At 48.0% G+C, this 15,776-nt stretch overlaps 1 protein-coding gene across 1 annotated transcript in view; it reads right to left on the reverse strand.

The window, feature by feature from the left end:
* The window catches only part of LOC124550691 (dopamine D2-like receptor), a 198,990-nt gene that overhangs the window by 34,056 nt on the left and 149,158 nt on the right, over window positions 1–15,776 (reverse strand). The window contains exons 4-5 of the mRNA XM_047125415.1: window positions 13,881–14,087; window positions 5,731–5,840 (exon numbers count right to left, since the gene is read on the reverse strand). Of these exons, the coding sequence (XP_046981371.1) occupies window positions 5,731–5,840; window positions 13,881–14,087 (317 nt within the window). The remainder of the gene's footprint in view (window positions 1–5,730; window positions 5,841–13,880; window positions 14,088–15,776) is intronic.

Genomic DNA, 15,776 nt, shown 5'->3' on the forward strand with positions numbered 1-15,776 from the left:
TGATCTTCAAAGCAGTCCGCGGATATCGACGCGTTGTATTTCCAGAGAAACAGGCATACGTCAGAGCACTGTGGCGAGGATTTTACACAACTGGCTGCATTTCCAAGCGTGTAAAGTGCAGCTCCTGCCGGTGTTGCTGCCAGGTGACAGACCCAGACGTGCTGTGTTTCCTGCAATGAATCGATGCAAACAGTGACTACCTTGAGAAAGTTTGTTTTTCTCGTGAAGCTCGCCCCTGTGCAGCTCGCGTTCATGCCGTTTGTTCTTTGGCATTTTGTCACACCGTGTGCCGTCCTGTTTCTTCCTCACTTACTGGCGTATAACGAAGTCGCTGGCTTGCCTCCTTGAGTGGCAGCAGCAGCGCTTATCGATACTAGTACTGTCGTACTATCTTTGGTGTGACCGCTAGTATTTCCGGGCGATGGTGGTGTGTATGGTGGTCAGTCGGTTGTGATGGAGCAGCGAGGAAGTCTCCACAACGTGTGGCTGCGTGCACACGCTGTCGGATCGTGAGGCGCTAGCTGCGAGACCGACAGAGTTCGTTGCCCACCGAACCTGCACGCTGAAGTTGAGCGATCAGTTAACCTGCTATGAGACCTCAGCTGTTGTGACATCTCTTCGCTAATTTGCACGTTGTCGGTCCCAGGGCCGCTCGGGCTAACAGCAACGTATGATGTGTTGGAATCGGCGAAATCTTGCAGCCGTCTTCCTATATTGTGATTAATTATTAAATTGACTGTTACTTGCCAGACATGTGCACCAGCGGTATTTTCTTTCCTGTGGCTGTTAACGCCCCAGTTACGTGCCCTGGTCGTTAGCGTAGTTTTCCGGCAGTGTGCCTTTCCTCGTCGTGTTGATGCTGTCCAGCATGGCGTGTAGTTCGACAGCCTTTCAAGTGTTTGGTTCATATTTAGCTTAGAGTGGTTATTGTTCCCTTGACTGTTTTTAGATACCAATTTCTAAAGATGTAGTGCTGTTCGTATCCTCGTCCTTGGCCGATATTTTCCATCGTTGTGTCGTTCGTCAGACGGAAGGGAATTGGTTAAATTGTTTGTCGGTCCTTGCACTGTCCCTAGTTTGGGTTGCCATCCCATTATTTAACTTCACATCTTGGCTGCCTGTCTCACCTGTTATTATTTCTTTAATTAGGCTTTCGGCCGTTCTGTTGTAAATACACTCCTGGAAATTGAAATAAGAACACCGTGAATTCATTGTCCCAGGAAGGGGAAACTTTATTGACACATTCCTGGGGTCAGATACATCACATGATCACACTGACAGAACCACAGGCACATAGACACAGGCAACAGAGCATGCACAATGTCGGCACTAGTACAGTGTATATCCACCTTTCGCAGCAATGCAGGCTGCTATTCATCCATGGAGACGATCGTAGAGATGCTGGATGTAGTCCTGTGGAACGGCTTGCCATGCCATTTCCACCTGGCGCCTCAGTTGGACCAGCGTTCGTGCTGGACGTACAGACCGCGTGAGACGACGCTTCATCCAGTCCCAAACATGCTCAATGGGGGACAGATCCGGAGATCTTGCTGGCCAGGGTAGTTGACTTACACCTTCTAGAGCACGTTGGGTGGCACGGGATACATGCGGACGTGCATTGTCCTGTTGGAACAGCAAGTTCCCTTGCCTGTCTAGGAATGGTAGAACGATGGGTTCGATGACGGTTTGGATGTACCGTGCACTATTCAGTGTCCCCTCGACGATCACCAGTAGTGTACGGCCAGTGTAGGAGATCGCTCCCCACACCATGATGCCGGGTGTTGGCCCTGTGTGCCTCGGTCGTATGCAGTCCTGATTGTGGCGCTCACCTGCACGGCGCCAAACACGCATACGACCATCATTGGCACCAAGGCAGAAGCGACTCTCATCGCTGAAGACGACACGTCTCCATTCGTCCCTCCATTCACGCCTGTCGCGACACCACTGGAGGCGGGCTGCACGATGTTGGGGCGTGAGCGGAAGACGGCCTAACGGTGTGCGGGACCGTAGCCCAGCTTCATGGAGACGGTTGCGAATGGTCCTCGGCGATACCCCAGGAGCAACAGTGTCCCTAATTTGCTGGGAAGTGGCGGTGCGGTCCCCTACGGCACTGCGTAGGATCCTACGGTCTTGGCGTGCTACCGTGCGTCGCTGCGGTCCGGTCCCAGGTCGACGGGCACGTGCACCTTCCGCCGACCACTGGCGACAACATCGATGTACTGTGGAGACCTCACGCCCCACGTGTTGAGCAATTCGGCGGTACGTCCACCCGACCTCCCGCATGCCCACTATACGGCCTCGCTCAAAGTCTGTCAACTGCACATACGCTTCACGTCCACGCTGTCGCGGCATGCTACCAGTGTTAAAGACTGCGATGGAGCTCCGTATGCCACGGCAAACTGGCTGACACTGACGGCGGCGGTGCACAAATGCTGCGCAGCTAGCGCCATTCGACGGCCAACACCGCGGTTCCTGGTGTGTACGCTGTGCCGTGCGTGTGATCATTGCTTGTACAGCCCTCTCGCAGTGTCCGGAGCAAGTATGGTGGGTCTGACACACCGGTGTCAATGTGTTCTTTTTTCCATTTCCAGGAGTGTATAAAAGGCAATTTCTTGGTTAGAAGAAATGGTTTATTAATGTGTTTTAATTATAGTTGTCTTTCAGACATGTAGTGTAGGCCTTCAGCCGCTAATTGTTTTCAATTGCATACTTTCTAATTTTTTTACCCTCTATTTTTTTAATTGCGTTTGATTTCTAACCCAGGCCTTCATCCGTTCTTGTTTTTGGTGTGGTTTTGGTCCTTCAGCCCGGAAAGCATCTCAAGTTTTCTTTAACTAGTTGCAGCCGTATTGTCTAATTGTGATATTTTAAAGTAATGTGTAAATAAGTGGTTCTTAGAAAAATATAGTTGTGTGTTTGATTGTGCAACTCACAGTAACTGTTTACGGCCCCATCCACAATCGTAACCTTATCCTGTGCACTCTCAGACTACCTACCTACCAGGTTCCAGAAGCGACTTTCACATGTTTGGGGATGTAAAAAGGCACGATGTCAGGGCCTGGAGGTCGCAGAACCCATATATCGTGGTACAGCTGATAAGGGACAGCCCGAATGTATATGTTTGGCGTGGCTGAAAGCGCCGCACAGTTATCGGATTGAGCCCACCACTGTGGCAGAATGGTCGTTTACAATCTGCCAAATGCTTTCCTTGCCCCTCTGCGTGGTTCTTACACTGCCTCTGACAGGGCCGGTCCATCCATTGTACCTGTCTCTCAGGCCTCAGGCTTTCAGATAGAACAATTATACGCCTAGCTTGCTGATTTACCCCTGCGTCCTCCTCTTTTCCACAGTTGGGCAACTGATCCAGTGTACAGAAAAACATAACACGTCTCTTTCATTGCAGAAATGCAATAGAGTAATATAGATCATATTTGCAATCATTGGTGTTTAATTCAGTTGTACCCGTACTTTGAAGTATCGCAGCTAATTTGGATTGATTTGGGTAGTGTACTTTGGGTAGTCTGATTTGGATTATTAATTAGGTCACGAAGCAGATTTGCAAACAAAACTGTCCTGTGACAAGCTACTGAAGAAGGATGCGTAATATAGGTCTGTATGAAAAAAAAATCATCCGATTTCAAAAAATAATAACTGTTATGTTATTTGAGATTTGTGCGTGAACACCGTATTGTTGGATAGAGAAAACTCTCGACTTTTGAATGGTTACCGCTTGGTAGCAGCAGTGATATTTGTTGATATTTAGTTTGTGGGGCGCTCAATTGCGCAGTCAGTAGCGTCCGTACTAAGTCCCAAGTTTTACACAGTCCATTTTTTTTCACAATCCAATGTAGACACCGTTAGGAATGACGATGATGATGAAATGATGAGGACAACAAAAACACCCAGTCCTTGGGCAGAGAAAATCTCCACCCAGACCGGGAATCGAACCTGGGACCCAGTGATCTAGAGGCAGCAGCGCTAACCACTTTTTATTTCTTGATCTCATTCTGTCCTAGATTGTTTGTTGAATTTGTTCGTGGCGGACGTCCGATGACATCCGTGCACTTTGTTCGTTGATCCGTTCACTCAGTTTTTTTATTACAGAGGGTAGCTCAGCTACCGCGCCGGCACCACTAGACCACGAGCTGTGGACGGTAGCAGCAGTATGCGCCCACTTCAGTTCCAGTAAAGATAGTGTCGGGACAACAGAAAGTGTTTTGTGTTCCACGTTTTGCGCAGTGTGGTCAGTAGTAACTGTCCAGCGTGACTGTCGTACTAGGTACGATTTGGATCCGCCAACAGCACAGAGCATTAGACAATGGCATGAACAACTCTGAGAAGCAGGTTGCTTGTGTAAAGGCAAATCGCCGGACCATCCCCGAGTGTCTGACACAGGCGTCGAATGCTTCCTCCATAGTTTCACAAAGAGTCCGCAGAAATCCGTTCGCAGTGCAGCTCGACAGCTTAAATGCCCCCGATCTCCACCTGGCGTGTTTTTTGTTGACGTTTACACACGAAGCAATACAAAATTCAGCTACTTGAAGCTCTTTCTGAATGTGACAAACAACGTGTGGAGTTTTGTAATTTCGTTCTTGGAAATATGGAGGATGACAGTTTTCTTCCACACTTAGTGACGGGACAACTTTTCATTCAGATGGAAAGGTGAACCGTCACCATGTGAGAACAAGCAGTACGGAACAACCATATGAAGTTCCACAACATGAGAGGCACTCTCCAGAATTTAATGTGTTTTGTGCAGTTTCGTAGGAAGAGGTGTATGGTTCATTTTTCCTTGCTGAAAACACTGATACAAGAAGCACATTTCTCGATGTGCTGGAGAACCTTCTTTTCCCACCGTTGGAGACTGATTCGAACGACTTCATTTACGAAATGGATGGGGCACCTCCACACTGGCATTTGGAAGTCCGGGAATTTTTAAATCAAAGGATTACTGAACGATGGATCAATCGCACTGGACCAAATGTTTCAGCCTTACAGGAGTGGTCTCCAAGGCCACCGGAACTGACTGTATTTGATTATTTCTTGTGGGGCTTTATAAAAGACTCTGTTTATGTGCTTCCATTACCAACAATAATGAATGAACTGAGACATCGCATAACAGCAGCTGTGGAAACTGCAACTCAACACCTGCTCTCTGCACTGTGGGAACAGTTTCGATACTGCATTGACATATGTTGTGCATCTCAAGGGGAGCATATTGACCACCCATGGAAAGGTAAAAAAAAAAAAAAAAAAAAAAAAAAAAAAAAAAAAAAAAAAAAAAAAAAAAAAAAAAAAAAAAACCGTTCATCAAAAAACAAAATTCATTGTATGTGTATATTAGATTCAGATAAATAGATGCGCCAAATAGGATGATTATTTTTGATACACCCTGTACAATACATGCAAGAAACAAGAGAGGAAAATAAGAGTGGAAGGCCAAGAACATAGTACTCAGGCTAGTAAAGGTATACGGGCTGTCTTTTACCACCCGCATTCCATCTACGCACCGAAGAAGAGCCACCTTAGGTGTTGCTCACGTCTCCTTGGCTGTTGTGTCACCGAAATAGATTCTTCTGATTGCGAGAGCCACGAGTGCTGACATCACATCCTTTCCTAGACGCTGCCACCGTAGAAAATTTTCCCGATAGAGTGAACGCGTTTCTCACCTGTGTACTCGAAATCATACAGACAAGGAAAACCAAGGTATGGAATTGGAGGTAAGCTTACGTGGTCTCCTCAGCGACAGTGGCAAGGATGAACTCAGCAGAGCGGTCGTTGGGGATGACGTGGCAGCAGTCCTCATAGCCGGGGGACACATCCTTGTAGTCGTCATCCTCCTACGACACACAGTGGTAATTGTTAACGTAAGAAAACAATAATATTAAGACTACTGTTAGTCTCCATACTGGCTGTTATTAATCTAATGTGCAGCCTGCAAGATAAGTCCATCAAATAGCAATAATATTATGTAAATGAAACGTCCATAACAAAGGAATTACCGACTCGATGTAAAGAGCATAAGAGTGATATCTCTCATCACTCCTCTACGTAGATATACAGTGTGGTCCACTGATCGTGACCGGGCCAAATATCTCACGTAATAAGCGTCAAACGAAAAAACTACAAAGAACGAAACTCGTCTAGCTTGAAGGGGAAAACCAAATGGCACTATGGTTGGCACGCTAGATGGCGCTTCCATAGGTCAAACGGATATCAACTGCGTTTTTTAAAGTAGGAACCCCCATTTTTTATTACATATTCGTCTACTACGTAAAGAAATATGAATATTTTAGTTGGACCACTTTTTTCGCTTTGTGATAGATGGCGCTGTAATAGTCACGAACAAATGGCTAACAATTTTAGACGAACAGTTGCTAATAGGTAGGTTTTTCAAATTAAAATACAGAACGTAGGTACGTTTGAAAATTTATTTCGGTTGTTCCAATGTGATACATGTATCTTTGTGAACTTATCATTTCTGTGAACGCATGCTGTTACAGCGTGATTACCTGTAAATACCACATTAATGCAAAAAGTGCTCAAAATGATGTCCGTCAACCTCAACGCATTTGACAATATATGTAAAGACATTCCTATCAACAAAGAGTAGTTCTCCTTCCGTAGTGTTCGCACATGCATTGACAATGCGTTGACGCATGTTGTCAGGCGTTGTCGATGGATCACGGTAGCATATATCCTTCAACTTTCCCCACAGAAAGAAATCTGAGGACGTCAGATCCAGTGAACGAGCGGGCCATGGTATGGTGCTCCGACGACCAATCCACCTGTCATGAAAAATGCTATTCAATGCCGCTTCAACCGCATGCGAGCTATGTGCCGCACATCCATCATGTTGGAAGTATATCGCCATTCTGTCATGCAGTGAAACATCTTGTAGTAACATCGGTAGAACATTACGTAGGAAATCAGCATACACTGCACCATTTAGATTGCCATCGATAAAATGGGGGCAATTATTCTTCCTCCCATAATGCCGCACCATACATTAACCTGCCAAGGTCGCTGATGTTCCACTTGTCGCAGCCATCGTGGATTTTCCGTTGCCCAATATTGCATATTGTGCCGGTTTACGTTACCGCTGTTGGTGAATGACGCTTCGTCGCTAAACAGAACGCGTGCAAAAAATCTGTCATTGTCCCCTAATTTCTGTTGTGCCCGGTGGCAGAACTGTACACTACGATCAAAGTCATCGCCATGCAATTCCTGGTGCATATAAATATGGTACGGGTGCAATCGATGTTGATGTGGCATTCTCAACACCGACGTTTTTGAGATTCCCGATTCTCGCGCAGTTTGTCTGCTACTGATGTGCGGATTAGCCGCAACAGCAGCTAAAACACCTACTTGGGCACCATCATTTGTTGCAGGTCGTGGTTGACGTTTCACATGTGGCTGAACACTTCCTGTTCCCCTAAATAACGTAAAATATCAGGCGAATGGTCCGGACACTCGGGTGATGTCGTCCACGATACCGAGCAGCATACATAGCACCCGTCCGTTGGGCATTTTCATCACAATAGCCATTCATCATCACGATATCGACCTTTCCCGCAGTTGGTAAACGGTCCATTTTAACACGGGTAATGTATCACGAAGCAAATACCGTCCACACTGGCGGAATGTTACGTGATACCACGTACTTACACGTTTGTGACTATTACAGCGACATCTATCACAAATCGAAAAAAGTGGTCCAACTCAAACATTCATATTTCTTTACGTACTACACGAATATGTAATAAAAATGGGGGTGCCTATTTAAAAAAACGTGGTTGATGTCCGTTTGACCTACGGCAGTGGCATCTAGCGGGCCAACCGTAGCTCCATCTGGTTTCCCCCTTCAAGTTAGACAAGTTTCGTTGTTTGTAGTTTTTTCGTTTGATGCTTATTTCGTGAGATATTTGGCCCGGTCACTATCAATGGACCACCCTGTAGATGCTGTGTTTTGCCAAGCATGTGAATGTCGTGTATGCTTAATGCGAAAGTGTGTAGCAACTTTGAATCAATTCCTAGGTGAACATGTGTATATGTTAACATTACTTTATAGTATGTCAGAAACCCAAACATTGCTGCTATTTTTACTGCTTATCAATATTATTGTGAACTCTGCAGAAAGTGGCTACAAAGAAGAAATTTTGATGTTGGGTATTTTTTTAAAACATGCTCATTATATTCGACTTTTTGTACGTTTCCCCTTATTCAGTCTAATTCTTAGGAAAATGAGTACCATAAATATTAAAGACAGAAACTATATTTCTTACTACATTATGTAACAGACTTGTTAATGAGGCTGTCAAAATTTGAGCCTTATAAAGTCAAAACACTGTGCAAAGTAACTGAGTGATGGTTTTGCTCAAAGCTCCTCCTCTGTGAAACACACAACTTTTGAAATACACTACCTGATCAAAAGTATGTGGACCACTATTAGTCCAAATTAGTGTGGGATATGGCCGCCATTCCCATTAAGAGGTGCTTCAGTTCTGATGCAGACACTTTGAATACGGTGCCTGTATGTCTCTGGAAGATTGACAGCCAATTCTTCCTCAAGAGCCGAAACCACAGGTAGTGATGTTGGATGCTGGAGTCTAGTTCGAATTCCTAATGCATCCTGAAAGTGATCCACTGGGTTCCGATCAAGAATCTGGTCAGGCCTGTCCATTTCAGGATAGTTATGCCCACAAACCATTGCCTCACAGTTGCCATTTTATTGTCAGGTCATCGTCTCCGAACTATTCCTCTCGGGTACACGATACACAGTGCGGTAAACTGTGTTCTATACTCCCACATTCGGGTGTTTCTTAAGCGTGGAATGGTGGCCTCACTTTAGCCACGAAAAAACACATTCGTACCATAATAACATCTCCTCTGTAGCTCACTAATGACACTACACCTGATGGTAGGAAATCTTCTCCATCCATTCGCAAAATCCAAGTCTCTATTGGTTTGCCACAGCGCATAGCGTGATTCAGCACACCAAATCACTCCTTCCCAGTCATCCACTTTCCAGTGGCGCCACTCTTTACATCAACATAAATGTCGATTAGTACGGAGTACTGTTATTTGTGGCTTATGAGTATGTACTGGTTAGAAGCAAGTAAGGTAATATTTTAGGGGATTGTTTAACAAGAGTTTATCTCAAAAGACCCAGCAGATCTTGACAGGTTTTCTCCCAGGGGTCCCAGGGGTCCAGAGAAGCTTCGGGCTGTGCCTATGTGACTTGAGGCAGCTTTTTCCCGTAAAAGTTGCTGACAATATGTGTGTTCAACCTTCTACTGACGTTTGCTAGCGAATTCAGCCGATAGCGTCCGTGAGAGGAGGGGCACGTTTGTGGACGCTGGAGGGTTCTGGAGAGCAGACCTCGAGTAGAACAGGTATCTTTCTTGGGAGGCACAACTTCTTATTCTTCACTCCATGACAAGCCACCAACGGAGCTTACCATGCACCGCCACCTGCCTCATTGCCCACTTTCTTTAGTTATTTCTACCTCCTGGACTGGCAACACCTGGTAATTTCCTACCCTAGGCTATACTCATGTACCCCATTTCCTAAAATACATTCTCTGTAGCTGCCCAAATTTCCTGTTCTCATTGAACGCCACCAAAGGATGTCCACTCCCCAGCCCTGACCAGCAGATTACCTGTACTAGGAGATGCCCGACCACTGTACACCATTCTTTCAAATGGCAAGCCACCTTGTGCTAGCTGAACCGTTGGTAGCAATTTGGAACTCATATGTGATTCCTACCCCTGGGTTCATGCGACCTTTTACAGTCCCTCTCCGCAATGGTTAGTGGATCCTTTCTGTCAGTACTCGAGCTCTGCCTGCTCTTAGTTCAGCTGTGATCGTTCTTTTGCATTTCCGCTTCACAGCCACGTAAGCAACAGTGGACCTGGGAAACTTTAGAATGGGCGAAACGTCCCTGATGGCTTTTTTACGCTGGTGGCATTCTACACTCCTGGAAATTGAAATAAGAACACCGTGAATTCATTGTCCCAGGAAGGGGAAACTTTATTGACACATTCCTGGGGTCAGATACATCACATGATCACACTGACAGAACCACAGGCACATAGACACAGGCAACAGAGCATGCACAATGTCGGCAATAGTACAGTGTATATCCACCTTTCGCAGCAATGCAGGCTGCTATTCTCCCATGGAGACGATCGTAGAGATGCTGGATGTAGTCCTGTGGAACGGCTTGCCATGCCATTTCCACCTGGCGCCTCAGTTGGACCAGCGTTCGTGCTGGACGTGCAGACCGCGTGAGACGACGCTTCATCCAGTCCCAAACATGCTCAATGGGGGACAGATCCGGAGATCTTGCTGGCCAGGGTAGTTGACTTACACCTTCTAGAGCACGTTGGGTGGCACGGGATACATGCGGACGTGCATTGTCCTGTTGGAACAGCAAGTTCCCTTGCCGGTCTAGGAATGGTAGAACGATGGGTTCGATGACGGTTTGGATGTACCGTGCACTATTCAGTATCCCCTCGACGATCACCAGTGGTGTACGGCCAGTGTAGGAGATCGCTCCCCACACCATGATGCCGGGTGTTGGCCCTGTGTGCCTCGGTCGTATGCAGTCCTGATTGTGGCGCTCACCTGCACGGCGCCAAACACGCATACGACCATCATTGGCACCAAGGCAGAAGCGACTCTCATCGCTGAAGACGACACGTCTCCATTCGTCCCTCCATTCACGCCTGTCGCGACACCACTGGAGGCGGGCTGCACGATGTTGGGGCGTGAGCGGAAGACGGCCTAACGGTGTGCGGGACCGTAGCCCAGCTTCATGGAGACAGTTGCGAATGGTCCTCGCCGATACCCCAGGAGCATCAGTGTCCCTAATTTTCTGGGAAGTGGCGGTGCGGTCCCCTACGGCACTGCGTAGGATCCTACGGTCTTGGCGTGCATCCGTGCGTCGCTGCGGTCCGGTCCCAGGTCGACGGGCACGTGCACCTTCCGCCGACCACTGGCGACAACATCGATGTACTGTGGAGACCTCATGCCGCACGTGTTGAACAATTCGGCGGTACGTCCACCCAGCCTCCCGCATGCCCACTATACGCCCTCGCTCAAAGTCCGTCAACTGCACATACGGTTCACGTCCACGCTGTCGCGGCATGCTACCAGTGTTAAAGACTGCGATGGAGCTCCGTATGCCACGGAAAACTGGCTGACACTGACGGCGGCGGTGCACAAATGCTGCGCAGCTAGCGCCATTCGACGGCCAACACCGCGGTTCCTGGTGTGTCCGCTGTGCCGTGCGTGTGATCATTGCTTGTACAGCCCTCTCGCAGTGTCCGGAGCAAGTATGGTGGGTCTGACACACCGGTGTCAATGTGTTCTTTTTTCCATTTCCAGGAGTGTATAAGAAGTCCACGATCGAAGTTATACTGTCCTCATGGCCGAGCCGCTCACTGGTGCTGCATCTCCATTGACAATTGACAATTATGTTACAGATGGCATAATTCTTGTAGTATCACCCATATCCACAAAGGGCAGGGGTCCACGATGCTGGGAACCAAGCCTCCTGAAGGGCATTGTAGAAGCGCTTAAAAGGTGTCGTAGGTCAGCCAAGTGATGGAAAAACCCGTTACAATTCCACTGGAGAATAATGTTGTTGATGTACTGATAATGTGTCCATGTACTATGAGACCATGAATGGACCAAGGGATCAAATTATGCCATAGTACCAAATGCCTCCACATAACCACACATACAGGGTGGCGCACGAAATGTGTTACCATTTTGTTTTTGAATATAAACTTTATTGTCAATACAATTTGAAAGGAACATATATCACAATGAAGAGCCGTCCATGGGGATTTGTTCTAACTCAGCACATGCTAAATATGTCCACCATCTCGTTTCCTAACTTCCTTCAAAGGAACACTGAAGTTAGTGATTACCCTACACCATATGTCTTCCGTAATTTCACTGCAAGCTTGAAGAATAAGTCTTCTGAGCTCCATTAAATCACGTGGACGTTTCGGGAAAATTTTTTCCTTTAGGTATCCCGAAAGAAAAAAGTCACATGGATTGAGGTCTAAACTATTGGGGGGCCAATTTTGTCCGTCATTGAAGCGACCTGGAAACCTGAGTGAAATGATCCGCATGTCGAAATGCTCGTGTAAAAACTCCAGCACAGTGTTTGCAGGATGTGGCCTTGCTCCATCTTGCATGAACCACTGTGTGTTGAAGGCAAGGCAGTAGCAAGAAGGTGTGGAATTTAATGGAGCTCAGAATACTTATTCTTCAAGCTTGCAGTGAAATTACGGAAGACATGTGCTGTAGGGTAATCACTAACTTCAGTGTTCGTTTGAAGGAAGTTAGGAAACGAAATGGTGGACATACTGAGCCTGTGCTGAGTTGGAACAAATCTCCATGGACGGCTCTTCATTGTAGTATATGATCCTTTCAGATTGTATTGACGATAAAGTTTATATTCCAAAACATAATGGTAACACATTTCGTGCGCCAACCTGTAGATGCTGGATTCCATTGCGTGGTGCGACCTGGAACCTCAGAGGCCGCCAGAATCTTTCCTCAGCTGTAGGAGTGGAACAGGTGGGATGTGGTTGCGTGAGGGGCACCGGAATCTCATTCTTCTTGGAGCATCACTTCTTACCTTTCCTCTCCTTAGAGGATTTGGTGACTGCTAGGGCTTCTCTGAATCAGTTTCAGGTAATGGTGATGATCACAAAGCTCTGCAACCAGCTAACCATCGCTCTTTGGCCACTGATTGTGTCCCGTTGTAGACTGGCAGAAGTCCACCTGGAGAGAGACGTCGGAGGAGGGTGATTTGTCACCAGCTGGAAGGTGGGAACCAATGACCCTGGTGGGTGGGAAGCCTGAAAGTAGATGTGGAGGAAGCAGCAAGAGAAGAGCCCATCAGGGGGCAATCGTGGTCGACCAGCGCTGAGGGCGCATTGTAGGAGATGTATAACATGCTGGGAGCAACCGCTCACCCTTCTTCATGGTTTCTTAATAACTTAGTTTGTCCCAAGTCTTATATTCTTGTCTTGTCTTTTCTTCTCTTTCTTGAAAAGGAGCAATTTGATGAGCTGGGAGAATGGTGTTTCTCACGGTTAGCACAGAGAGAGGGGGGGGCGGGGGGGGAAGTACACAAGGAGCATTTGGATGCAGTAGTTGTCCACTATCTCTACAAATGGGGCTAGTATTGCAATGTGAAGACATGTGCCTGGATGAAGACACCAGTAGTGATTTATTATCCTATGGAGAAAGTGTACACTCCGAAACTCCAGGTTGGTGTGCAGCTCATCATTAGATAGGAAGAGTGGCTCTCAGTGGGTAGTGAGAGTCATTGGTATGCCACCCAACTTGTTACAAGCGAACGGCTTCCATGACTGTGCAGGGGACGCTGTTTTGATCAAAACTGATTCACTTTTCATTTTGAACATGGCTGCCACTTCCCACACTTGTCTGCTATGTTCTCCACAAAGAATAAGGGCTTTGCGGACAAGGAGGAATCAACATTAGGTCTGGCGAAAACTAAGTAGTGTGGGAGTATTTCTCTGCTTGCCACATGTTCCTCCCATGACACAGCCAGGGAAGGGAACATTTTAGGGTCATATCTCTCTGCATCAAACAATGACTTTCCTTCTGTAGAGAATACTGAAGCCGAATGGCTACCAGCGACAGGTAACTTCATCCACTTCATCTGTGGCTCATCCACCGTGGTGCCACCCATTTCTAATGGAAGCTCTTCTTATGGGTGTCACCCAGCCTCATCAATTGTTTCCTGGCCTGCTCACTTCTACACTGGTGGGTCCGCCCTCCGTGACGTCCAGTGGTCGATTGTCCGGACACCTTTGGTCGTATGTTTGTACCTGGCTGCCGGAGCCAGTGTTGGTCGGCCGCTCCTCGTCGTCGGTGGTTGTGGGCGCCCCGCCAGGTCCCAGCAGGTTGGGCGGCCCCAGCGCGGTCTCGGCCAGCCGCCTGGTCTGCGCCAGGTTCTCGATCACCGAGCCGGGCTTTATGTCCGCCGGAAGGGGGCGCCGCGCCGCTTTCGCCTTCCTCGCGCGGTTCCGCAGCGCCTGCAATCAGAACAGCAGAACAGCGTACAGGGTGAGTTGTGTTAAAAAGTCCTGTTTTGAAGAGCGCGCCGCAGTGCGTAGTGTGAAGTAGTCGCCCTCAGTTTCTGACGGTGGCGCCGCTGTGGCAATTGCAGCTTTGGTGGGAAAGGGGAAAGGTTGCCTGTTGACCTACATTTAAGGGGCGCTGTGAGCTCACCAGTGACAAATCCTTGATCCGCCCCATCCTCTGTTATGCCAGCGTAGCTTGGATTTCCGCCCCTCCCCGGTTCTATAACGCCCTCCAAATACTCAAATGCCATGTGCTACCCATCCGCCTTCCGTCCCCCACGCGCATCCTCTACGACCTCATCCCCTTCCCCCACCTTCTCCTTTTCCTCAAACACATCCGCACACTATATATTGTCCGCCGCCTTGATCCCCACCACCCCCTGGTGTCTCCCTTCCTCTCCACCCCCAACCAGTTGCAGCGCCTTTACTGTTGTGTCCCACCCTCTTTCCATCTCCACACCCTTCATCTCGTTTCCCAATGCGACTTCCCCCATCTACCCCTCCCAGATGATGAGCTTCGCCCTGACATCTACCCTTCCTACCAACTCTAACCCCATCTTCCTACCTCCTCCTGAGGGCTCCCTCTCCTCCCCCTCCCTCCTCCAGAGCGGCTTCCCTCTCCTACTCCCCCTCCATCTCTTGTGCCTCCTTTCAGTGTCTCTGCACTCCCTCCTGCCCTGTCTTCCCTCTTCCTCTCCCGCCCCACGTGTCTCCTGCCTCTTTGTGTACCCACTGACGCCCCTACTCTCTTCAACCCGCCGCTTCCCCTGCTGCCCCTTGCTCTCCCCTCCTTTTCCATCCTCTATACCCTTCCCTCGGCAGGTTCCGCCTGGCAGTTTTATTCTTCGTCATGTGTGATCCAAGTGGTTTTTAAGTGTGTTTGTACCAGAGTGTTTTTACTACTGTGGCCTACTTTTAACTTGTGCATGTCCATTCAGTGTCTTCTCTGAGTTTTGAAGAATCGTCAACTGTGTTTTTTAACTAACTCCACGAACGTCTCTGTGTTAGTCTCTATTCTTTACCTCCATTTTCTCCCATTATTCTGTTTTAAGTTCCTCTTTGTCGCCTTATGTATGTACCATTTTATTCTTATTTTAAGTTCATGTCACTCGGCTGAAGAGCGGCGGATTGTGCTGCTGACAGCCCTCACCCCCCCCCCCCTCATATGGGGTAGGCAAATGAAATCACAATAAAGAAAAAAAACTCGCCAGTGAGTCAGTCTGGGTCAGTCTCTCGTCACCAGCTTGCTAGTCTGACACTCGTCCACATTTGTTAGGCAGTTAGTGTCTGTCTGTCATTCGGAGTGCTAGTATGTCTGTCGTTCGGATCAACCTTAAAAGCCGGCAAAATAAGAGTCTTTCCACTCCGCCAGTAAGAGAACTCAGCGTGGTCACCTGGTCGGGGCTTAGTTCCTTCATCTGAGTCTGCGCGTTAGGCCGCCAGTCTGCTCGAGTTTGCTCAGGCAGTGGTCATTGGCGGTTGGATCGATCGGTTGGTCGGTCGCACACTGAGACACAAGATGACTTGTCCGCCTTGAGCGTCGGCGCATGTGAGGTCGCCACGTGAGTCCAGTGGTTCGTGGCGTATAGCGAAGGGGTAGCGACTTGGTGGTCAACACGAGAGCAACAGGAGTAAACCCAC

The sequence above is a fragment of the Schistocerca americana genome, chromosome 9 (assembly GCF_021461395.2).
Source record: "Schistocerca americana isolate TAMUIC-IGC-003095 chromosome 9, iqSchAmer2.1, whole genome shotgun sequence".
Taxonomy (NCBI): Eukaryota; Metazoa; Arthropoda; class Insecta; order Orthoptera; family Acrididae; genus Schistocerca; species Schistocerca americana.